At 38.3% G+C, this 25,224-nt stretch overlaps 1 protein-coding gene across 1 annotated transcript in view; it reads left to right on the top strand.

Moving 5' to 3' along the window:
- The first annotated feature begins 361 nt into the window (after positions 1 to 361).
- LOC574545 (E3 ubiquitin-protein ligase MIB1) overlaps positions 362 to 25,224 on the top strand; it is a 49,003-nt gene continuing 24,140 nt past the window's right edge. The window contains exons 1-11 of the mRNA XM_030982798.1: positions 362 to 714; positions 2,303 to 2,474; positions 4,046 to 4,280; positions 5,298 to 5,364; positions 6,949 to 7,082; positions 8,584 to 8,660; positions 10,601 to 10,790; positions 12,478 to 12,619; positions 13,298 to 13,431; positions 15,382 to 15,489; positions 18,781 to 18,978. Of these exons, the coding sequence (XP_030838658.1) occupies positions 477 to 714; positions 2,303 to 2,474; positions 4,046 to 4,280; positions 5,298 to 5,364; positions 6,949 to 7,082; positions 8,584 to 8,660; positions 10,601 to 10,790; positions 12,478 to 12,619; positions 13,298 to 13,431; positions 15,382 to 15,489; positions 18,781 to 18,978 (1,695 nt within the window). The 5' untranslated portion in view covers positions 362 to 476. The remainder of the gene's footprint in view (positions 715 to 2,302; positions 2,475 to 4,045; positions 4,281 to 5,297; positions 5,365 to 6,948; positions 7,083 to 8,583; positions 8,661 to 10,600; positions 10,791 to 12,477; positions 12,620 to 13,297; positions 13,432 to 15,381; positions 15,490 to 18,780; positions 18,979 to 25,224) is intronic.

Raw genomic sequence — 25,224 nt, 5'->3', positions numbered from 1 at the left:
TCAATGTTGTTAGTGATGAATAAATGAAATAAATAAAGATAAAATTGAATAAAAAAATGGAGGTGGTGGGGATGATTATGATTTTGATTTTTGTATGATATGATGATGACTTTTATTATACAAGACTTGCGATTTGTGGCGAGGCCCAGATATAAGGAGAGTGACAGAAGGAGAAGATCTTTGAGATAGGAATAAAGAGAGCTAGATTAAAGCAGTAGAAAGATTAGAAGTCGAAAATATATAAAACGAATATAAAGAAAATGAAACTGAGAGCACTGCTTTTTGTTTGCACACGTATTGTTCCTATTATATGTACCGACCTTACTAGTGCCGCAAAGGTAGAAATAATCCGTTGTGGCACTCCCTGCTGTACAAATTTGGAAAACAAAATTTCTCGAATCCTTCGAGAGAAGTCGCTCCCCAGGAGCTCATTTTTGTTTGATGTAGCTTCACTTTCGTGAAACTAAATCGCAAAAATGGAGTCGAGGGGGAACAGGAACATTCGTATCAACATGATGGAGGGGGTCGGGGCAAGGGTTACTAGAGGACTCGACTGGAAATGGGGAAAACAAGACGGTGGAGAGGGGCATGTCGGAACGGTTCGCTCCTTCGAGTCGCCCGAAGAAGTGGTGGTGGTGTGGGACAATGGTACGGCGGCGAACTACCGCTGCGCTGGGGCCTACGATCTACGCATCCTGGACAGTGCACCGACTGGTAATTTTTTGTTATGCATTTTCAAATAAATGAAGTAGATCGTAGATGTAAGCATAGAAGGAGAAGAAAATCTAATGAATTGATAGTGTGGTTGAATTTTGTCTTTCTTACAAAATCAATAACACCAACAGTGCAGTGCTGCTTGCGTCTGTCAATCACTCAATCGATTCAATGTTTGTTTGGTTGTTGATATTTTGTTAATGATAGACTTCTAGATGTAATTTGCGTAATCACGTTTCACGTTATCATGTTTATAGGGCGCTAGTTCAGAATCATATCCAGACTTTGACCCGTAACTCCGGCGTGGAGATACCCTACTAAAACACAGGGAATAATTTTCCTGGTATCGCATCGCAATTTGCTATGCATTTTTGCATGACTGCTATACAAAATATCTTTTGTGTAGCAGTTTTCTTCCATAGAAATTTACAGAATTTCATTTTAAATATTCATCCATCGGCTGAAATTGCTAATCAAAAAATTTGAGGAAAATTATTCCCTGAAACATACCCAAAATCAACTAAATCTTCATCAATTGTTCAAATAATGTTCATGATTCAAAAGTTGTTATGTTTCTCACCTGTTTTGTGTCAATTTCCTTATCTCTTTTGAAGTATTTTTCCTAAAAAAAAAGACCCTTCCTTACAGGTTTCACGGCAAACCGTTGCACAATACAGTACTGACGATGGGATGCGGGTGCGCGTTTGTGAAGTTAGGGACCGTAACTAGTATGAGCATCATCGTCATAATGTGAATTACTGTCATTACAAATTACATGAATTTAATGAGGATCTGAGATTACAGTTGCTAACTTCATGCACAGCGGGGTTATACATAAAGTATTCATCAAATAGCACTAACCTTTGTGAATATTAGACCTTTAATTATGATAATATCCAACAAAGTTTTAGAAGAATTATGAAATGTTGCTGGTAAACTTCTTCAAATTGCATATTTGAAATCAGACACAGGGACCTGTCCGGACACAACGCCTAGGTATAATACTTGACGCAGATATTATTAAAATAAATTTAAATAGTTACTGAGAAGATAATAACCTAAAAGAATCATGCATGATTTTGGGTGCCCTCATAAAGGTTGACTCTATCTGAAAGTCATAGTGAAGCTCATATTTTGAATAAAGTATACTGTAGCCACGTGAAATCCATTTCATCAAGATCGAAATATGTTTTGTTGATTGGTACGCTTTAAAGGCATCGTTTATTAACAATGTTAAATCTGAGGTGCATGGCCCTACGTGTTATCAGTGTCTGTTATATATAGAAGCCCTAAACAAATTGCGCTTCAAAATGATCATGGAGTGCCTCAAAAAAGTAAAAATCTTTGAGTGACCGGTATTACCATTATCATTTCCCCAAATAGACTGTAGTAGCAGTGCTATATAAACCGTTTTTGAAATTTCAATTTCCAATCATAAATATCTTGATAATCAGACAGGCAATCAGCTTGTAAAAGTCATGGGGTTCCTGCCTGACCTAAAGATTTATAATTATCTTTGCAGCATGAGCTAAATCCAGGATTTTGTTTCAGAATAAATAAATATACGCAAATATTTTCTTTATTACAGGAATCAAGCATGATGGCTCCATGTGTGACACATGCCGTATGCAACCTATATATGGCATGCGTTGGAAGTGTGCTGAGTGTCCGAACTATGACCTTTGCTCCGTCTGTTACCATGGTGATAAACATCATCTCAGACATCGTTTCTACCGCATCAACACACCAAACAGTGAAAGGTAAAGTATAGTGCTGAAAAATAAATCATACACATGTATGATGGGACAAGAAAGTTTAAAGGCATCGTTTAACAATGTTAAATCTGAGATGCACCGCCCTACGTGTTATCAGTGTCTGTGATATGGTGTTATATTGAAGCCCTAAAAAAATTGCTCTTCAAAATGATCAAGAAGTGCCTCAAAAAAGAAAAAAACCTTTGAGTGACCGGTTTTACCATACTAATTTTCCCCAATGGACTGTAGTGTTATGAAAACCGTTCGGCAAACACAAAATTTGATTTTGATTTTCAATCATAAATATCTTGATAATCAGAAAGGCGATCGACTTTTAAAAGTCATGGGGTTCCTGACTGACTTGAAGGTTTATAATTATCATTGCAGCATGAGCTAAATTAAGGATTTTTTAAAAGGATCTTAGACAAAGTTACCAAATCCCTTTATACGGAAGTTACCAATCTTCAACGGGGTTTATAATATCAAAGGTGCATTTTTGATAGCTTTTGAAAAATTGTTTCAAATCAACAAATTTAAGTGGTTATTGGAGATACAGAATAAGATATAGATGTTGGAAATCTTGTGGCCCTTTTTTGATATCCGTCTGACGTTATGATGATAACTTTTGGTTTGGAAGTCATTGATACTGACGTGGCATCTAGATCAAATTCTTTTGGAAGTCATTATCCTTACACAAATTCAAGCTAATCATACAGGAAACCCAACTCTGCTAGATGGGAATAGACATTTTGTTTAAGCTGCATAAAGACAATGTAGTCCTTTAAGCTACACATTACACATACGTTCAGGGTTGGCAGATTCTGGGAAATATTGGTAAATATTAGTACCGGGAAATAATGGGAAATACCGAGGAATACCTAGGAAGTACTCATATACATACCATTGAAATTGTATACTGTGGAAAAGCAAAAAGCAATCTGATGCATTTCCATCAATGAGACTTGAATGCTTCTTAGTTGTTTATTTTCATTTATGGGTTTCTTAGAATTGGCAGTGTTTGTTTTGATATTCTATTCGTATTCTAAAGACACACATACTGTACAAGACATGCTGGACTCCTTCTGTTGGCTTTAATACTCAAGAGCTGTCAATCTTCTTGCAGTACATACGCTGTGAAAAACCAAACTAAATCAACATACAATCATATATGAATTCTGCTGAAGTGCAAAAATGTAAATGGTCAGGCTCCATTTACAATGGCACCATCTAAACTACAATATACGTCATGAATATTTACAAGTACTACGCAGTTGATATGATAGTGGACTAGGGTAATAGGTTAACTCTCTGATCGGCATTGAATAAGCCTAATTTTATCTATTGTCTATTGTTTAAACATATTTGTGGCTTTTACCCAGTAAATAAGATCAATTGATCGATCTGTAAATGAAAACAAGTCAGAAAAATTCTAGGAACCAGTGGGATTTGAACCTGCCATCTTCTGCTTGCCGGCCAGCAACTCTACCACCAGGCCATCACTGGTCCATGGCACCGTCACGATGAATTAAAAAAAAAATCTAGTTCCTGTGACCGTTTTTTTGTTGGTTTTTATTCAGGGTTGTGCTGGAACCACGTCGCAAGAGCAAGAAGATCATGGCCAGAGGTATCTATCCAGGCGCCCGGGTAGTCCGTGGTGTTGACTGGGAGTGGGAGGACCAAGATGGCGGCATGTCGCGACGAGGAAAGGTCACTGAGGTCCAGGATTGGAGCGCCACAAGCCCCCGCAGCGCCGCCTACGTCATCTGGGATAATGGAGCAAAGAACCTCTACAGAGTTGGATATGAGGGAATGGTAGGTCATATGAAAAGTTTGTCCATTACAAGTCACAGTTAAAACCCATCTGTACTAGTTTATAGGAGGGATTAGATCACCCTGCAAGGTCACTGACAGGTGGCTATCTCATCAACTCTGCTCTCAATTAACATAAGAAAAAGAGGATCGTGGGGGACCAGTAGTCACCGCTTAGGCATTGTTTTCTATATAGAGGGAGCAAGTAGCTACAAGTAGTACAGTGGGGCTTTAAAAGTATCTTAGTTCTGCCTACTTCCATTTGTTTCTGGCTTTTTGAAGGTATTTATAGTTTTGTCATCATTCTCCAGTTTCATTTTGAATAAGTGTACGGAAAAGTCATCAAACTGTTAAAAAATATTGAACACATACTACTAACATTTTATTGTAGACATTGATAAGCATTTTCATTACCATGAAAAGTGAAATTTTAATCAATAAATTCTTTATGTTTTACTTTGAATCATGTAACGTTTAGTGGGGATGGGACAAAAAGAAAGGCGTGACAAGCCCCCATTTCACAGGTTTTAGAAATTCAGAAAAGTATGTTTAGAATATATTGATGAGGTTGGGATACTTCGATTGAGAAAAAAAGTTCCGTCCCTTCTCCCCTTCCCCCTTTGGTGTCCTTGCCAAATTTCCTATGATGTGGCACTATCCCTGACAATGTAATAGGCAGAAATTGGTACTGAGCATTATGATTATGATGACAAAGGTTTAGATGTTGATATTGCTAAATTGTATTGATTTTGATGTGAAAGTTTTGATTTAAAGCCCAGATCATCATTACCATTGGGATGGCTTGAAATACAGTGAAACCTGCTTTAGCGACCACTTGTATATAACAAGCACCTGTCTATAAAGACTACTTTTTTTTTTTTTTTTTGACAATCGTTTCTCATAGAAACCTATACTGTCTATAAAAAAACACTTTAATTGTCACCATTGAGTGGTCTGTATATACAGGTTTCACTATACTTTTATCCTGATCAAGTTTATTTTTATTTCTTTCTGCTTCAGAGTGACTTGAAGGTTGTGAGCGATGCTAAAGGAGGCTACTTCTACAGAGATCATCTCCCGAACCTAGGTAAAAGCCCATTACTTGCTAATAAGGCTACCCATGGAAACCCAAGACATTTAATTCAATTCAATTCCCTCTAACATTCAGAATAGCTCTTCAGTATCTGTTTTTAGAAGCAATATAAAGTATTTTTATTATCTAAATAGTAGTCTCAATATTAGGCTCTTTTGTTAGTTTGTTTATTAAGTAAGGTTACTAGGTACTTCATTTCTTATCTTATCTTGTGTTCCTTTTTCTTTTTTTGTGTGATGTTTTTTGATGTTACATATCATATCTTGTTTTCTTAAAGGGTATGCCTCTTACAAGGTTTGTTTCCTTTTTGGCCACTGCCTCTGTATTGTCATAGGTTTGTCTGTTTTTATATGTTTTTTTTTATCTGTTGATCTCTTGAGGAGAAGTAAATGAAACTGGAACTGAAACATTGCCCTGTAGATGGGAAGCTTTTATGCTCAGGTTTTACAATGCATCATTTCTCAAAAGGCATACATAAGGTGGTCCATTTTATGGGTAGATCTGTAGAATCGAACAAAAACAGTGATGCAAGACCTCAATCTATATTCTTGACAACAGACAATGCCAATATTAAAATGTTGTTGATTGTGTTGTTATATAAACTGTTCACTGTCCCCATCTCTTGATTGACATGACTGAATGAAGATTGTGTTGCTCTAGCAAACTGATGTCTGGGATTGATTGTATGGTGATTATCTCAATGATGGCACAAAGTACCCTGCTTGAAAGTTAAAAGACAGTCCAACTGTTGTAATCAGTTTATTTGTATCAAAGAAAAAAAAAGACTAACAGAATTGCAAGAGTTTGGAATGTTTGAAATTTGAGATCACTAAGTCTATGTGGTAGTCAAATTGGCAATCATGGACAACTCTCCAACTCGTCGTGCATAAAAATTGTCATAAATTTGTTTTTCTGTTAAAGAAAAGACCTTACTGAGTCATATATTTTAAAAGAAAAATAATTTTCTTGTTATTTTGTGTTTTGGAACAAACTGGAAAGTTGTCCAGCATTACACCAAAGTGACATTACCGTTTTAGTTGATTTGAAATTCCCATATACATGTATGTATCAGAACTTTCAGAAAATCAAAACTTTCTTATAGTTTGTCCAATTTCGTTCAAACTTTCACTAGTTTGCTGCTCTACCTTTTCTGCTTTCTTTTCAAATAGTTTGCTATTAGGATTGAATTCCCCTCAAACTATTTCAAGACTGTAGTCTTTTTAGTTACTATATTGAAAGTACTTGTAGACATAGAAATCTCTCTTTCAGAACCATGATATGTGATTGCTAGTATCAAGGGGTCAGTGACACAAAGACTTAACTCCATTTTGGCCATTTTGAGAAAAAGTGGTTTATGTGTCACTGAGCACTTTGGCCTTAAGAAGTTAAGTCTATGTTTCACTAGCCGTTGACTTCAATGGGGTGTTGGGTGGAGACAAGTCTTTGTGTTTCCTAGAAATCCCACATTTTTCTGAACATTTTGATATCAAATACTCATTTTGGCAAAATATGGAGTTACGTCTTTGTGTCACTGAACCCTTGGTATAATGGTTTTCTTTTTCATTGTGTTTGGACCAGGCGAGCAAGGACCAGGTAGTCGTGGAGTACATGGGCTGTTCTCGCTTGGAGACCAGGTGAATGTGGACCTGGAACTGGAGATAGTCCAGACCTTGCAGCATGGCCACGGGGGATGGACCGATGGAATGTTTGAGGTGAGATCCAAAGGCCAAAACTCTGTGGTCCATATTTCTACTAATAGACCATTTTTGTAATGTAATCAAATTTGATTTATACATCTTTGTTAAGTGCCTCTTTACGAAATGTATTTCAATGGTCAGAAAGCGAATTGCATACAATGTTGCTAGGTAGGACAAACATGGCTTGTGACTGCTTGTCCTACCTAACCACATGGAATACATAATATACAAATTGCATACATTGTTGCATTAGAAGAGAAGATTAAAAAAATGAGTGAGAAGTGAAGGGAAAACAAGAGTCAGCAAAAGCAGAGCTGCCAACTAGTACGGATTTCCCGTAATTGGTACGGAAATTAACGATCATTACGCCAGTACAGAATGTTGTCTAAAATAACGGATTAATTTTTTTGTTTTTTTGTTACAAGTGTGTGTGCGTATTTTTTGGGCGTAAATATGATTTATCGTAGTTAGCGCTGTGCAGTATGGCGGCCATCAAACATTCGCTGAAAAAGACAGAGAAGTATCAAATATTCTCTTAATAGAAGCCAATTTTTCATGGAAAACTGATGTGTCGTGATGAACTGGAAATCAATATTTAGCAACTTTGTGTGAGTAAAATCACCAAAAATGTCAAATAGTCATGCGCACAAGTGTGCGCACAGTGTTGGCGTGCCGTCTAAAAAATTTATAGGGCCGCATAGGAATTACTGATTTATTCCCCAAATTACTGAATTTGAGCCTTGTGATTACTGATTTTCTGTTCTGAAGGTTGGCAGCTCTGCAAAAGAAACACAAGAAAACAAGGGGATCTAAATACTTAGGAAAGATCTTGCTGCTAACAGTAAATAGCCAAAAGGCAGGGTATTTAATACAGACAACGCTACCACTGCTGAAATGTATTTTAAGTTGCGCCATCTTTGGGTAAAGGCGTACATAGAGCGTTTTTTGGGGGGGTTTTGTACCCAAGCATCATCAACACGTGTGTCATGCAGTTGGTGATGCACTATGGGACGCGGCTGTCTACACATCGGAGCATTTTTAGCTGCAGATGGCAGTATACATGTACATAAATCTGAAGTAGTGTCAGTAGAATACCCTGTCTTTACAGGGATCTGGTAACATTGTCTCAGATTCTGAAACAAAATCCTAGATTTAGCTCATGCTGCAATCATTAATTATAAACCTTTGGGTCAGTCAGGAACCCCATGACTTTTACAAGCTGATCGCCTGTCTGACTGATTATCAAGATTGGAAATCAAAACCAAATTCTGCGTATTCCTATTAAACGTTTTTCATAACACTACAGTCTATTGGGAAAAACGAGTATGGTAAAACCGGTTACTCAAAGTTTTTACTTTTTTGAGGCACTTCTTGATCATTTTGAAGCACAATTTTTTAAAGGCTGCAATATTACACCATATCACAGACACTGATAACATGTAGGGCTGTGCATCTCAGATTTAACACGATGCCTTTAAGCCATACTAAAATCTGATTTTGATCCGTCTTTCCACAGACGCTGGGCACTACTGGGACTGTCGTTGGCATTGATGAAGACCATGATGTGGTGGTTTCCTATCCTAGTGGTAACAGGTATGTACACTTGTATATCTTAAATGATTGATCACTGAGTTGCTGTTTGGTATTACTTTGCACAAGAGTATAGGAGGGTATTATAATTCTATGTTTGGGACTGCCACTGATCATCTTTACCAAATAGATGGGTGCCAGCCTGAGGATCAAACCAGTGATTGTCGATAAATAATATATAATGACTTAACTCTTGTATATCATGTGTTTGGAGCCAGAAGGGCTTACTAACTCTGTGTTGAAGTATGTGAGCTAATGCTAATTTCTGGGACCTGTTTCACAAAACCTTTTTCAATGAAAAATTACAAAAATCAGTGACAAATCTGCTGATAACCAATCAGAAGCAAGGATTTCACTAGCTTATAACAAAAACTGTCATTTGTCACTGATGACAAGTTTTGTGAAATGGGGCCCAGGTGGTCTCGATACTCAAGGGGTAGATAAGCTGAGCTATCTCATTTTTATCCAAGGTTAAAGACCCAGAGAATACATGGTTGAAAACCTTTTTGGGAAGTTATACAAGAGTAAAATGCCCTTGATATGCTTGTACTTTTGTGCATGTTTTCTTTGGGGTTATCAAAATGTCTCCACCTTGCAACAGATGATATCATACAAGAAAGTGAACAGTGATCCGAAATGTTCTTCGGTGAACATTGCTCTTGGCTTTATTGCATTAAAGATATAGGATAAAGGTTAGGTTTGTAATTGGGTAGTAGGTTAGTCTCAGGTTAAGTTTAGGATTAGGTATAATGTTTGGTCCTTGGTTTAAGTTAGTAAAATGGTTAGCGTAGGTCATTGACTGAACGCAGGACAACTGTCACCATAGCATGTATCATACAACTATAGAGAGGGCGTCAGATCTGACAGTATTTACAGTATCGCCTTTCTGCATGGTCGCGCATTTGGAACCGATTGAGGGAAGGATTGCTTTGTGCAACACAATGAATTTGCAAAATTACCAATTTTTGGTCTTGATTAGCTCCATGAAAACTTTTAACACCGGTATAGACATACATGCCAACTGTTCAGATTAAAGAGGAACATTCCTCTTTTTGGGAGAAGATAATTATTATTTTAATGCAGGTGTTCCTCTTCCTGTACAAATTTGTCTGTAGTATTGAATAGGAGAGTTAGGATTTTTCCTCTTTTTTTTGAAAATAGCATAATTTGTACAGATTTCTGATTTTCAAATGTTGGCATGTATGTATAGATTAATCTTGCTCTGGAAATGGGTAATTGATCATGAAGCCTTTGGAATATCTATCCTGTGATAAATACATTGGTGCACAGGGAGATTATTTGTGTGGCATAGAAAGAGTTAAAAAGACATTTAAGTTCTGGTAGTGCAAATGATAAAAAATTAAATATTTATAAAATTTGTTGTTTGTTGAAAGTCAGTTTGGAAGAAAGCCGTATTATAAATGTCCACTGAAAAGGATTGCTCATCAAACATGTCAAATGCCCTCATAATTATCGAATCTGTTGTGGTCTAGTGGATAAGTCACCCAACTGGAGATCACAAGGTATGGGGTTTGAGTCCCGCCGCGGCACTAGTGTCCTTTGGCAAGATGTTATTCTAAATTTGCCACCCTTCACCCAGGTGTTAAATGAGTACGGGGTAGGATGCAAAAGTTAATGTGGTTTAATAGATGAGCAAGCGTGTGCTTCAATGATGCCTGGCTGGAAAGCTCCCCAGGGAGCGGAGAAATGTACATACATTGTGTGCGGGCAAGCCTGAATCGATGACTGTGGTAACAAAATATCTGTAAATCGCTTAGAGACACCATCGATGTATTAAGCGCTATATAAAAGCGGAATATTATTATAATCAGAGATAGCTGAAGTTTAGACAAACATTAATTGTAATTTGATAGTTGGTTATTTTTATTGACATATTGAAACTAGAAAATCTGGACCATTAACTCTCTCTCTCTGTGTGATAGGTGGACATTCAATCCAGCCGTCTTGACCAAGGTCAACCCTACGACCGCAGCCAACCTGACGGTGCGGACCAACGACCCTGCCGTGGCTTCTCAGTTCCAGATTGGAGACCTGGTCCAGATCTGCAGTGACCTGGAACGGATGAAGATCCTACAACGGGGCCACGGAGAATGGGCAGAGGCTATGCTTCCCGTAAGACCATCATGAAATGTGTTCAAGGATTGGTATTGTTAAAGTAGTTATCCAAGGAAAATTCACGTCAACTGATAATTATGGACAAATTATATATGGATGGAAAGATTTTCTCTTGAAAAACATGAATAATTTGCTGACAAATCGTATAGATATCATGGAAAGGCGTAAAATGCAATTTTGTGGCTAGCTGTTCCATGCATGTGACGTCACAAATCTTGATTCCTCTACGGAGGACCGGATCTCAAAATCTGGATCTCAAAATTAACATTTTTTAAGAGATGATTACTGCGGGCCCCGAACATATTTTGCAGAGGGAAGTTGTTATATTGGATCAGTAAGGCTTCCTCTTCGCAGTGATATGAATTTTGCATCAATTCAAAAAACTTTTGATTCTTTGGGTGACTACCTTAAGCCCCCCCCCCCCCCCCCCATTGACATGTCATACAAAGCTGCAATGGAAATATGTGCTACTAAACACATAAGCGTAGTCACTTATCCCATCTGTTAAGATCAATAAATGTGATGGGTGCCATGCAAATGTCATTTAATTTTGCTGCGGCATTCTAAAAGATGTTTAAATTATCATGATTGAAGGAGGCCCTAGAGAAAGTGCATTAATTCCAAATGATAGACCTTGTGCTTTTCATAATGAAGGCTGTGGGTTTTGATTGACGCTGAGCCGTCGACTGAACCATGTTTTTTTCCTTCTCTCCAAATATGTCCCTTTCTGGTTACCAGGCGGAAGGATAGGACAGTGAGGTAAACACTGTACCTTGGGTGGAATGTTAATCAGTGGTGGTATTCTGAAAGCTCACTTTGCACTCGGTTAGGGAATTAGTATTCTGAAAGGTCACTTAAAGGTATCATTTAACAATATTTCCAGTTTTAAAAATCTGAGATGCATGGCCCTACGTGTTATAATTGTCTTTGAGTGACCGGTTTTACCATACATCCCTCTTTCAAATGAGTTTCTATCAAATATAGTTTTTCCATTTTGGTGTTATGAAAAAAAAACTTTCTTGTTAATTTTGATTTCCAAACATAAATATTGTGATAATCAGACAGACGATCGGCTTGTAAAATACATGGGGTTCCTGACTGACCTAAAGGTTTATTATTATGAGTTAAATCCAGGATTTTGAGGCAAAGATACCCAATCCTTTTAAGTGCCTTTTTTCCAGTTGGCAGGGGGTGTGTTGCGTGTATGCTTTGATACACGCATGTGGTGTGCACGCAATAGTTAAATGAGGACTTTTGGTATTCTGAAACTCAATGAGCAGTCAATTAACTTTAGAAAGATGAAATACTTTATCTGTGTTTTCAGTCCTCTTTTTTTGTAATACCACAAGCACTCATTAACTGTATTTTTTATATTTCATATTGGACGTTCAATTGCAAGAATGACACCTTTGGTTAAATGAGACTTACCTTCTTCATTTTGATATACCAGGGCTTTCTCAATTATAAGAAAAATTTGTTGCCAATTTGCAGCATCAATTTGTTGCCAATTTAATATATATAATAATAATAATAATTATAATAATTTGTATAGCCTGTCCTGAAAGGATTAATAATGATAAGCCTAATCTTGGTAAATAAGACCACAATATTATTTCTTGCTTACTAACTTGAAATGAAGAATTAAATACAAACATAAGTCACCTTTTTTTCTCTCTCCACACAGACTTTGGGGAAGATTGGTCGTGTTCAGCAGATTTACCATGACAACGATCTGAAGGTAGAGGTGTGTGGAACGTCATGGACCTATAATCCCACAGCTGTTACTAAAGTCGCCTCAGACTCCGCAGGATTAGGAAACTCCTCAGGTGAAAATTTACCAAAAGTGTGATATTTTGTTGAAATTTATGTTCCATTGTGATAGAAAAGATTTGCCTAGAATAAATGATTTTTATTTCATGATTTAACACCTGCAAACAAAGGCCTGTGTTTTGGAAAGCCACTTAACATTGGGTCTGGTTGAAACTCTCTGCCTAAATGCATTGATTAAGTCCACTGATTTTATGGAGTGCCAAATGTCAATTTCTACATCCTAGTCCATTCATTGTCATTTCTGTAACTTAATCAAAATATGTTACTATTCACATGTTCATTTCATGACTGTAGTATATAGCTATTTTTTAATTTGTCGACTGAAGACGGGAAGGCTTGGAGAAGGGCCATCAGGGAAACAACATGTCATACCCCACAGCGTGGGAAAACAGGCACAAAATGATGATGAGGTTTAATGTTATCTCTTATTTCCTTCCTACTCCTTAACTCTTTACCTATAGAATGCCAGGTTAAGTTTTTTTCAGGTTGATGTTATACATTATAGCGATACAATATTTAAATTTTTTCAGGTGGTTAATAAACTTTAACATTATGTATAAACACATTTGTTTCTTACACCCAGAAAATAAAGTTAGATTGATTGATCTGTAATTCTAAAAAAGTCAGAAATAATCTTGCAAAGTTAAACATTATTTCTGTTGTGTTTAATACAGAGAGACTCTCTGCCCTGCTGAAGAAGCTGTTTGAGACCCACATCAGTGGGGATGTCAATGAGGAGCTGGTCAAGGCAGCGGCTAACGGTGACGCCCACAAGTGTGAGGAGATCATGCAAAGGCCTGAAGCAAACGTAAGGATGCTTTCTTCTTCATTCATTCAACATTTTTATGCCTCCGTTACGAAATAGCCGGAGGCATTATGTTTTCGGGTTGTCCGTCCGTCCGTACGTACGTACGTACGTCTGTACGTACGTACGCACGTCCCGTTCCTGTGATCGCGTTATCTGAAGAACCAATCGATGGATTCCTGCCAAACTTTGGTCATGTATGTATCTTGCAGAGCCGATGAACTGATTAGATTTTGGGGTCACGAGGTCAAAGGTCAAAGGTCACAGGGCTCATTAGGTATGCAAAAACAGCTCGTGATCGCGTTATCTGAAGAACCGATTGATGGATTCCTGCCAAACTTTGGTCATGTATGTATCTTGCAGAGCCAATGAACTGATTAGATTTTGGGTCATGAGGTTAAAGGTCAAAGGTCACAGGGCTCAGTATGTATGCATAAACAGCTTGTGATCGTGTTATCTCAAGAACCGATTGATGGATTGCTGCCAAACTTTGGTCATGTATGTTACTTGCAGAGCCGATGAACTGATTAGATTTAGGGGTCATGAGGTCAAAGGTCAAAGGCCACAGCACACATTATGTATGCAAAAACAGCTTGTGATCGCGTTATCTCAAGAACCGATTGATGGATTCCTGCCAAAATTAGGTCATGTATGTTACTTGCAGAGCCAATGAACTGAGTAGATTCTTGGTTCATAAGGTCAAAGGTCAAAGATCATGGGCTCATTATGTATGCAAAAATAGCTTGTGAACGCATTCTCATTAGAACTGACAGATGGATTACTATTTAACTCAGGACATCTTGCAGAGCCAATGAACTGAGTAGATTTTAGGGTCATGAGGTCAAAGATCAAAGGGTCATATATGTATATGAGAAATTGCTTGTAATCACGATATTCTGAGAACCTGTCAATGGATTACAATTGAACTTGAATTCGAAAAATTTCTTCTGTTTTGGTTTGTAAAATTGCTCTATGACGGAGGCATCATTTTCGACTGCGCGCAGTCGAATTCCATCTAGTTTCACAAGAAAGTGACATTAAATTATACAATTACATCTTCCCAACCTTCACAACACAACATTAGGAACAGTATGAATACAAAACAAAATAATATAATACCTGTGACAAACACGGTCGTAGGTTCTAATCGAAATCACGCCTTCACATATCATCAGCGAGTCATCTGCTCATGCGCATAATTAACATACAGATGTATGAGATTCGTAACAATATTGTTCGGCTGTCAGAAGGGCATCAGCGCATTGCACCGCTATGCTAAACGCAGACATACACAGTTGCTTTATTAAAGGGACTTGGTAACATTGTTCAGATGAGAGAAAATGGTGCTAAGGTAGTAAATTCAATGCTAGATGTACAATTAAAGATAATCTGAAATTTTTAGTGAAAACAGACCATTATTAATGATAAAAATTGGGAAAAACTGATCGGATCAATTCCTTAATTTTCCCAACTATATTATTATCATTAAAATAAATTTTAGGTGAATGTAAATCATCTCAAAGCAATGAATTGGCTCTATATACCATTCCAGACATTTGAGTGTTGAAAGATTTAAAAAAAACTGTTTTATGTGTTATTTTCATTGAAAAATGGTTGGGATAATTCAATATTGGTTGGGAGAATTTACTGTTAGAGGGAGTTACACATTGACAACTTCAAAGAAAATCATAAATATCTTTGTGGTTTGAGAATTTTTTCTGGATTTTTTGCATGTTAGAGGGTTAGTACAGTAGAAGGAATATAACAAGTAACATTTCATACAAAATTTAGGCAGTTTTTTCATCAACCTTTAACAATGTTATCGAGTCACTTTCAGGTTAATGTCCAGTTTGAGGGACGTACTGCCCTCAAGGTGGCTAACCAGAATAGCCATGGAGATGTTCATCCAAATCAGTGCTCTTACCAAATCTTGATTAACCTTTTCCCTCCCAGGTCAATGTCCAGTTTGCTGGTCACACAGCGCTCCAGGCAGCTAGTCAGAATGGCCACGGAGATGTCTTGAAGGTTCTCATCCGACACAATGCTGATATGGAAGTAGAGGTAATATATATATTATTTAATTCTTTCAATTCTCATTTATTACATTCTCAGTTAAAATTACATTGATACAAAAGATACAAAATAATTCATAAACAAATTTAGAAAATGAAATGGGGAACTACATAAATAAAGCCCTTAGGCCTTGTACAAGCGTAGTTCCCAAAGCATTCATAGCATAATGTAAAGCAAGGATAACAAAAAAAACAAAAAAAACAAAAACATGATGGTACATGTAATAATTTTTTTAGAAATAAAAGCCCATACAATTTTTTATAACTTGAACTCCACAAATAGTCATCATGATTTTTCTGATTTTAGGTGATGAATATGAAGATGGTCTCAATTTTATGCTTTTGGAAATTCCTTTTCTTAAGGTTTAGGACCAGGGGGTGTTTCACAAAGACTAAGTTTGACTAAATCGAATCAAATTAATGCCACTGTTTTCTCTCACCATTATGATCCTTAGATGATATTTTTTCCTTCAATAATGAATCATCAAAAAATAAAAAATTTGTATATTTGTGACCATGATTTGTATGTCCCTTGAGAGACAAATGCTAGTAAATGGTGAGAGCAAACAGTGGCATGAACTTACAGTCAATCTTAGTCTTTGTGAAACACCCCCAAGGTATGTGTGGATGAACTGGAAATGTTCCTTTTCCTGCAAAAAACTCCCACAGAACAATTCATGAAATGTGCTTCTCTCTGTAACTTCAGATAAGACTGCACTCAAATTGCAGTTGTTTACACAAACATAGCAAAATTTACACACAATAATTGCATTATACAAGAACTATATGTTGTTGCACTGGGTCTCTGAGAGTGTGAATGCAGTTGGAATATACAAGGGATTCTGCACTCTAAAACTTGGTGTCCAGAAACTTCTTATTGATGACAATGGATTTTTAACCTAGATGTAAAGGGTGCTTTTTGCTTTCAAGATATAATGAATATCAAAATTTACCGGTGCTCCCGGTAAATTTTGATAAATTTTAAATAGCGCCTACGGCCATACAATGATAGCTGCGACCATGAAAATCAGTCAGAATATGCAGTTGTGATATATAATTTCCAAACGGGAATAGCCAATCGGTCGATTTTAGTTGAGAAACATTGTTTTATAGCTAAACCTTTATCTTGACCTTGAGAGGGAGCTATACAACATTGAAAGCTTATTACTTAAATTTTCATCACTTTAGACTCGATTTCAACCGCGACAACGATCACTGAATATTGTAGGATCACATATGCTTCCAATATGTTCATTTGAACCAAATTCATGACCCCATACCAAAACTTTGTATTACCTTTAATGTAACATATAGTTTACTATTATCTCAGTGATTGATTGAAGTTCATTGACAAATAAGTGGCCAGTATTGAGAGCTTGCTTTTTCGCTGATACAATTATTGAATGGTTCCATTGCTTTGATGATTCTAGCTAAATGCTGCAGAATCACTGCTTCAAACTTAGTAGACCTCATTCATTGGTATTTTATTTGTATGTCATCAACTTTTCAAGATATTTTATTGAAAAAAAATTCTGTAGTACGAAGACATAGCTTTAAGTGTCCGGTAATAGGTTAACACACAATAAGTGAATGATACTGTGGGATGCGTGTTCCACGGTTCAAATCATAGCCAACAAAAATGAAGAAGTTGAGACGCCATGGTGAAGTGCAATGAAGTTTATTTCGTTTATAAAATAAAAACGGAAACCCCTGCATGGTACAGAAAAATACAACAAAAGCATCATAAGTACCATAATCACATTATAAAAATCATGCAAGTCATCATATGGATTGTGATTAAATTTCTGTAGACAAATGCAGTACAGTTCAGTTCAGTTCATATACATTGAAATGCAATTAAGAAGCCAAGAAATAAAATACATAGTATTCAATATTATCTGTAAATACATGTATAGATATCAAACAGTCATGACTCCAATCAATATTATTGAATACATAACATAAATATTCCTACGCAACTCACCCTAGACTAAATGTCACACGGGTAAGAAAAATCATACGTCATCGTCAATTGTAGCTTTGTAGCGTGGTGGTGATAAAGCAACCTCAACTTATGCCTCAGCGGCTAAAGTAGGAAAAAACATGAAACGTCAATTATATACTATGGACTTTTACATTTAAATCAGTATTTGTTGTAAAAATCCCCATGATATATAAACCGAGTCTGATACTTACAGACTACTCATCAATCCCGTAAATAACAGAAGAATACATTTAACATGCCTCGGTACGTTTCTACCGTACAATGAATAAAACATCTCATTACATAATATACACTTAATGAACAGACTCTTATATTACGGCATCATAAACACTGGTAGCAAAGTAAAACTCAATAGCATCAAATATATTCAATTATCTCTACATACCTGTTTAAATGGTGCAACACAAACAGGCTACATTGACGGCAAAGCTTAAGCGTGTCGGAGTAAAAATGGAGACAACCAGCTTCGCTTAAAGCAAGTGAACGAATGTCCGCTATATAAAATACCCATCAGGGCCTTGCCTGACATAGCGCGCATTCGTAAGGACTACTTTTCGAACATGAATGCACATCCTTCTGAACTAAGTATAATAATCAAGTTTAGGATAGAACAATAAAGCATACATGAGAAAATATCATAATTTCATTACGGTCCATATAACTTTACCTACAAACAATTTATAGATTAATAATCAAGGGACTACTTTGTCCTTAACGTAAGTACACAGACCCACGTGACCATTAAAGTAATGAGGCTTCGGGTCTGACACGTATGTTTTAAATTAGACACACCCAATATGCTGTACGGTGTTCTTAAATAAAAAACCAAGTTTTGAAATGGTAAAAACGAGTTTGGTCACTACAATACCATTACTTCGATGATTCTAGCTAAATGCTGCAGAATCACTGCTTCAAAGTTTGTGAACTTTATTCATGGGTATTTTATTTGTATGTCACAACTTTTCAAAAAATTTCTTTGAAAACAATTTCTGTAGTACGAAGACATAGGGTTGAGTGTCCGGTAATAGGTTAATACATTATACATGATAAAAATAGTGAAAAATGTGGCAGACGGGCGGTTTTGACCATCGGAAATTTAGATGCATATGAATGATTTAAATCAACATTTTATGCCTTTAAAAATAACTTTTTAAAAACATTTTCATAGACGCTAACGGCTTTCCATAAATGTTAAGTCCAACTTAGAAATAAGTTTAAATTAGGATCTTTGTGAAACACTCCTCAGAAATGTTGTTTTCCTTTCCTGCTACATAGGATAAAGATGGTGACCGTGCTATTCATCACGCGGCCTTCGGTGACGAGCCTCATGTCATTGAACTCCTCCACGAAGAGAGTGCTGACCTCAACGCTCGTAACAAACGCCGCCAGACGGCCCTCCACATAGGGGTCAACAAGGGTCACTATGGGGTCGTCAAGATACTGCTGGAACTGGCCTGCCACCCAAGTCTCCAGGTCAGATTTTTACTTTATTCTTATTGGATTGGTGTCTGGTTTATCAGTATATTACTTGTTTATCAATAGTCAAACTTATAGTCAAGCTGAAATCTCATCTTTTTTAACAATACCTGCACTTGGCACTATGACACTCATCCAAACTCAAATAGACGGCGTTATATAAATGCCTATTATTATTATTATTATTACACTTTCACCCATTATGTGATGTGGGGAGATAAATCATACCTTAAGAATTAATCTTAGTATATATAATTGAAATTGTTGAAGTGAGAAGTTGATTAGTTTTTCATTGTGTGATAGAATCAGATAATGAAGCTTTGGAGTTGCTTTCAATGAACGATATTTTTATGATTGCTTTGATATCGAGCATAAAAAACATTAAGACTTGACTAATAAAAGTATGAGAGGGAGGGAGAGAGAGGGAGAGGGAGGGAGGGAGGGAGGGAGGGAGGGAGGGAGGGAGGGAGGGAGGGAGGGAGGGGGAGAGGGGAGGGAGGGAGGGAGGGAGAGAGGGAGGGAGGGAGGGAGGGAGGGAGGGAAAGAGAGAGAGAGAGAGAGGGGGGGGGGGGGGGGGGGAGAGGAGAGAGAGAGAGAGAGAGGGGGGGGGGGGGGAGGGGGGAGATGGAGATGGATTTGGGTAATTTGGTATGTGTAATATCAAAGACAAAGATGAATTCTCCTGGAAAGTAAAAAGAACAAAAGAAGAATATTTATCAGTGTCCTCTATATGAACATGAAGATATAAACTGTATGTTGGTGAAAGTGTAAGCATGTGTTTATAATCTCTCATTCAAAGATGCATATAAGGTCAAAGTATAATTTGACTCAAAAGGTTGTCAAAGGCCACGAGAGGGCACTTGCTAAGAAATGAAGCATTTATGATCCATTCAGAAATTCCTTTTTCACGAATGGGATGAAGGGTGACGTGTCCCTTTAAAGATGACTCAAACTAGAGATGCTAGCCTGGTAGTAGCAGCTAAGAATACCAGGAATAATTTGGATATGGGAATGACGTTACCTTTTCAGTCCATGACTGGAGCTCTCTCCGTGGCATCCTTCTCCCAGGGTAGCCCAACGCTGATAAGATTAGATTCTGACACGTGTCCGTGCAATTTTCATTGCACTATTAAACCATTAGCCAGTCAAGCCTCATTTCGGTTACAGCAATTTATCAGCCGTGAATTGAAATGAAATATGGAAGGAGAAGAGGAGAATTAGCAGTGAGGGAATCCGACACGGAAGGTGATACTTCTCAGTGGGGTATGGAATGATGAGGGTGATGTGAAAGAGGGGGAGGGGGGGGGGGGGTGATTGAGAGTTGGAGGGGGGTGCGGGGTTGAGGAGCTTGATGCTTGAGTCATGCATACTCCGGACGGTGGCACGGGTGCTAATGTCATTAGTAGCATTTACTGTATGCAACAGGGGCAGAAAGAAGATGGACGATGGATGATTAGCCGTGTCACTACCGGCGACTACGCACGGAGGAGCTCCTGCGCATTCTAGGGGCTGTCGCATTCCGATGAGGGCGGCAGTCACGATGGATAGCGTCAGGTGATGGCGCTGGATGCTCAGCCGCGGACTCTGCGGCAGCTCCCTCGATCACAAGCCAGCCAGGAGAACGACGGCAAAAGCAAATCAGCATGACGCCCCAAATTAGCCAGGCAATCATTCTCTTCTTGCAGCCTCTCCCTCCGTTGTAATTAAACAGATATTTTTGTGGTCCTGCGCTTCGGAAGCAAGAATGCGATATGTGCTACCAGCCACCATCTGCCGATGCCTTAATACAGCCGATGCCTTAATACAGCGTTGTGCTTGGGTTGGACTCCATGTCACACTCATGTTTTGTTACTAACGAACCTAGTCTCACCCTGGAATGAATTGCGAGGAAGGGGGTAATAGAAGGGGGCGCTAAATTGGTCTCAAGTAGCCCTGTAGGGGAGGTGACACCCATGTCTTCTGCGGAATGTTCCTTAGCCACTTTGTCCAAGTCCTCCACACCTGTCCTTCCACCTCAAACCCTGACATAAATGTTCTCTAGAATGTATGCAAAGTGAGACGCTCTGCACATTTCCCTCGGATAGGGCCTCATCCTGTCATGTTTCATATGAATATGATTCCTTATTTGACCTTCCAAACCCAAGACTAGGTCTAATGAATTCCATTCTTATGTTGTGAAACATTGCTAGCCATAGCGAAACTTGAGTAAGGTGAAAATATAATGCCTCATGTATACATGATAAATGACAGTTGTTGTTATAAGCTACTGAAATCCTTGCTTCTAATTGGTTATTAACAGATTTGCCACTGATTTTCGTCATTTGTCATTGATGAAATTCTTTGTGAAACACCCTCCAGGTACGCATCACTTTCCTTTGGGCAAGTTTTAGATCTGTTCCCTTTGCTGTAGAGAAACTTGTCATGATGAACCAAACTACATGCTACAATAACAACCCTCAATGTTGAGATGTACAGGTGTATACATGCATATCTCTTAATTCTCTCTTATTTATGACCTTTATTTCATGCAAAGCTTCAAGAACCAATGAAAAGTGCAACCTCTTCTGTATTATAGATCGATTCAGTTTCCATGCTTCATCTAGGTAAGGGCCATCCAAGACTTAGAGCAAGACAAGAGATAATTTGATGTCTAATGTAATCAGACAGACGCAAGGCCATCCTTGAACTAAAGCGAGCATATTTTACCTATTATTTAGCATTCTCGATAATAATATTAATCAGGATTTATATAGTGCTTAGTATGAATTACTCTCTTGTAATGCTTTACAGATATTATTACCCCAGTCACCAGATTCTTTCATGTACAATGTGCACCATCTCCGCTCCCTGGGGGTATTCCTACCATATGGTCACAGTGAAGGCATATGGCAATTACTTACATAAAGGCTTTCGTCATCCTACCGGGTCCCTATTTCTCTCTTGGGTATGGAGTGGCAAATGTAGATGAAAGCCTTGCCAATGGACATAAGTGCAGTGTCAGAGATCGAACCTACAACCTTTGCATTTCGAGTCAAGTGGTTAGACCACTCGACTATGACGCATCTTTCTCCCCCCCATCAGTAATCGGTGTATCCTGTATATCAACATTTTTTGCGGGCGTGTCGTAAGTACCGGTATGTGACCTTCGTGAATCAAGAGAACTGATCAATCAATCAAACATGTACACCCTGCACATGAACATGTGACCCTCCTCATCTCCTACTAAAACTAGAGGAAAAAAAGGGGAGGAGACATAACCAGTTATTTCAACACTACTAAAGCCATACTTGAAGTTTGGGAAATGTTCATATGTGAAGTGATCCTGCATGGATGTACAGTGTCCATGTCATCAGTGTCTCTCTCACCGGCCTTGTTTCAAGCAGTAATCATATTACTCATCAACCGGATACATGTATATGTTGTCTCTCTTTCAGTGCCGAGATCGGGTTCAGACCGTGTAGTTTGAGTCGGATCGTGTTCTCTGAGTCGATCTAGGGTTTAAATATGGAGCGGGCAAATATGGAGCCCTTCTGTGTATGTATGGTATGAAACACAAAGTTGGTCATATCTGAACAGGGCATATAATAAGAATCACATTTGTAAAGCGCTTGATACTATGTTTCTAAGTGCTTTACATTGTAATTATTATTATTCAATTGCTGACCTGCACAAGATAGTGCACACACTCTGCTCCCTGGGGAGTATGCCGGCTAGGCTCCATTTTACAAGCGCACATATACCAATCCGACCACATTAATGTTCACATCCCATGTAACACCTTGGTGGAGAGTGGCAAATATAGATCAATGTCTTGCCAATGAAAATTATTGTCTTGGCGGGACTTGAACCCTGAATCATGTGATCCACGGCCCGGTAACGTATCCACTAGTCTACGCCACCTCTACATAGACGATTGACTTTGGCTATCCTGACAGCTATTTGACATAATTAGGAGCAACGTGTTATAAAAGCCATTATGATTGTCCAGCAGACCCACGTCAATCCAATACTGGTGTGTGAGTTTGATAACTGGTCTACTATCTTGACATGTCAGCAATCTGAGTGGGTCAGAGTAGAGAGGGAGGGAGAGAGAGAGAGAGAGAGAGAGAGAGGGGGAAAGGGAGAGGGAGAGGGAGAGGGAGAGGGAGAGGGAGAGAAGGGAAAAAGAAGAGAGGCTAAAAGAGAAAGAAAGAATAGGGAAGTAGAATGATTGAGAATGAGAGAGAGAGAGAGAGAGAGAGAAAGAAGGAGATAGAGATATTGAAATATAGAGAGAAAGAGAAAGAGTGAGAGTGGAGAGAGAGAAGTAAAAAAGGAAAGAGAGCAAAATAGTGGGAATATATACCAAAAGAGAGTAATAGAAAGAGTAGAGAGAGAAAGAGAGGGAGAGAATGAAAGAAAGAAAGAAAGAGAGCCAGAAGGAGTAGAGAAAGAAAGTGTGTGTGTGAGAGAGAGAGAGAGAGAGAGAGAGGGGGGGGGGGGGGGGGAGAGACGGGGGGGGGGGGGGGGGGGCGGGAGGGAGGGAAATGTATGAAAAGAAGTACATATAAGTATTGATATTACATGTACTTCCTCAAGTTCAGGGGTATGTATTTGGTCTTGCATCAAGTCTTAAATTCCTTTCACTTGTGTATGGTGGATTCAATTCTATACTTGTGCCTGGTAATCCATTACAATATAAGTACATGTAGTATGTATACTCATTTTGCATTTTTGCATTCAATGGCAAAGAAAACAAATTTCTTGAGTGTATCAGCTAAGATTACCATATTAGTTTAACTCAAGATGAACCATACAACATTGTGTTCATCTGTAATTAACAAACAAGTATTTTAGGCCTGAGTCAAACCGTTTAACCGACGGTTATCCGACCGCATTCATCAAAACCGTTTAGCATTTCTCGCTCCGGTTAACCGTTATTTGCATACATTTTGGAATGTGCTAATAGCCCATGATAAAGATAATCAAAGAAACCGCAGTGTAATGTTACACCCTGCGCGCCAGCTTTCTGGCAGCAGTAATCCCATGAATGAATTTGTAAACAATAAAACAACCAGCCCCTTCTCTCTTTTCTCACCCTCTTTATTCCCTTCTCTCTGCAATGTGTTCATCGCTCATGTACCTTTTCTTATTACTGCACTCTCAGCTCACAACTTTCCAAATGTTTACACATTCGATGGTCAGTTCCTCTCACATCCCTTCTCCCCAGAGTCTCTCTCTCTCTCTCTCTCTCTCTCAATATTAATATCCATCCCTTGCCGACTCGCCCCCTAAAATAATGCTCATTTATAAATAAAATACAAAAATATTGATAACAATAATAACTGAAGTTATCAATCAACAAAGTCTTGGATATTGTGAGTAATTTAAGTTTTTGATCATTCTTCAATTCAGCCGATTAACACAGCCACCCTTTCTATCTTCACTCATGTCCCTGCCTCGTCCATGCAGGGACATGCAGGGACATGCTAGCCCATGCATGCTCTCACACACACATGTACACACAAACCTCCGGCGCCCAAATACACTGTACATACACACAGATGGAGAGCTCATGCTTGTTACATGCACACATGTGGGCGTGGCTTCTTGACCTCCCACTGAACTGGGTACGGTGAAAGCACGCGCGGTCACCAACCTGTAATTTATGCTGGTATCAAACTCCACCCACATAGCTAGAGAACCTTCCTGATTGGTCACTAACTTGGATCAGCTCATTGCAGGGTGTGTCTTGGGTGTGTGTGATACACACTTCCACATAATTTCATATGGCTATGATACATGCAGGGAGCTCTCTCCCTGACCATGTGCAAACATTGCATTGCAAAGGCATATATAAACACGTCACAGATCAGCTATCTTCACAGAGTAACTTTGCAAGGTTAATCATGATATCAAATTCAGATGAGGAATAATAAGACATGTTTTATGTTGTTTATTACTGGTCTCTGTTTATCAGGATGACCCAATTTGTGCCATAGTCCGGGGCTGGGAATGCCCAGCCCGACAGTCTGAAGACCAGCAGGGTTCCGAGCTACAACACTATTACAAATACTGTATTTTCACTTTTTCAGATTATTATCAAACGGTTAAACGAAACCGCCCGTATACTTTTAACGGTTAACCGTTTAGCACAAAAACCGTAATGACTCAGGCTTAAAGTATTTAGATGATACATCTTCTGTTTTACAATACCAACCCAGTTTTCCCTTGGAACATTCCCTCATTAGCAATGCAATTTTT

Source organism: Strongylocentrotus purpuratus, unplaced genomic scaffold (genome assembly GCF_000002235.5).
Source record: "Strongylocentrotus purpuratus isolate Spur 01 unplaced genomic scaffold, Spur_5.0 spur5_scaffold_13, whole genome shotgun sequence".
Taxonomy (NCBI): domain Eukaryota; kingdom Metazoa; phylum Echinodermata; class Echinoidea; order Camarodonta; family Strongylocentrotidae; genus Strongylocentrotus; species Strongylocentrotus purpuratus.
The sequence above is the reverse complement of the archived record's forward strand: the minus strand, read 5'-3'. Positions and strand labels throughout refer to the sequence as shown.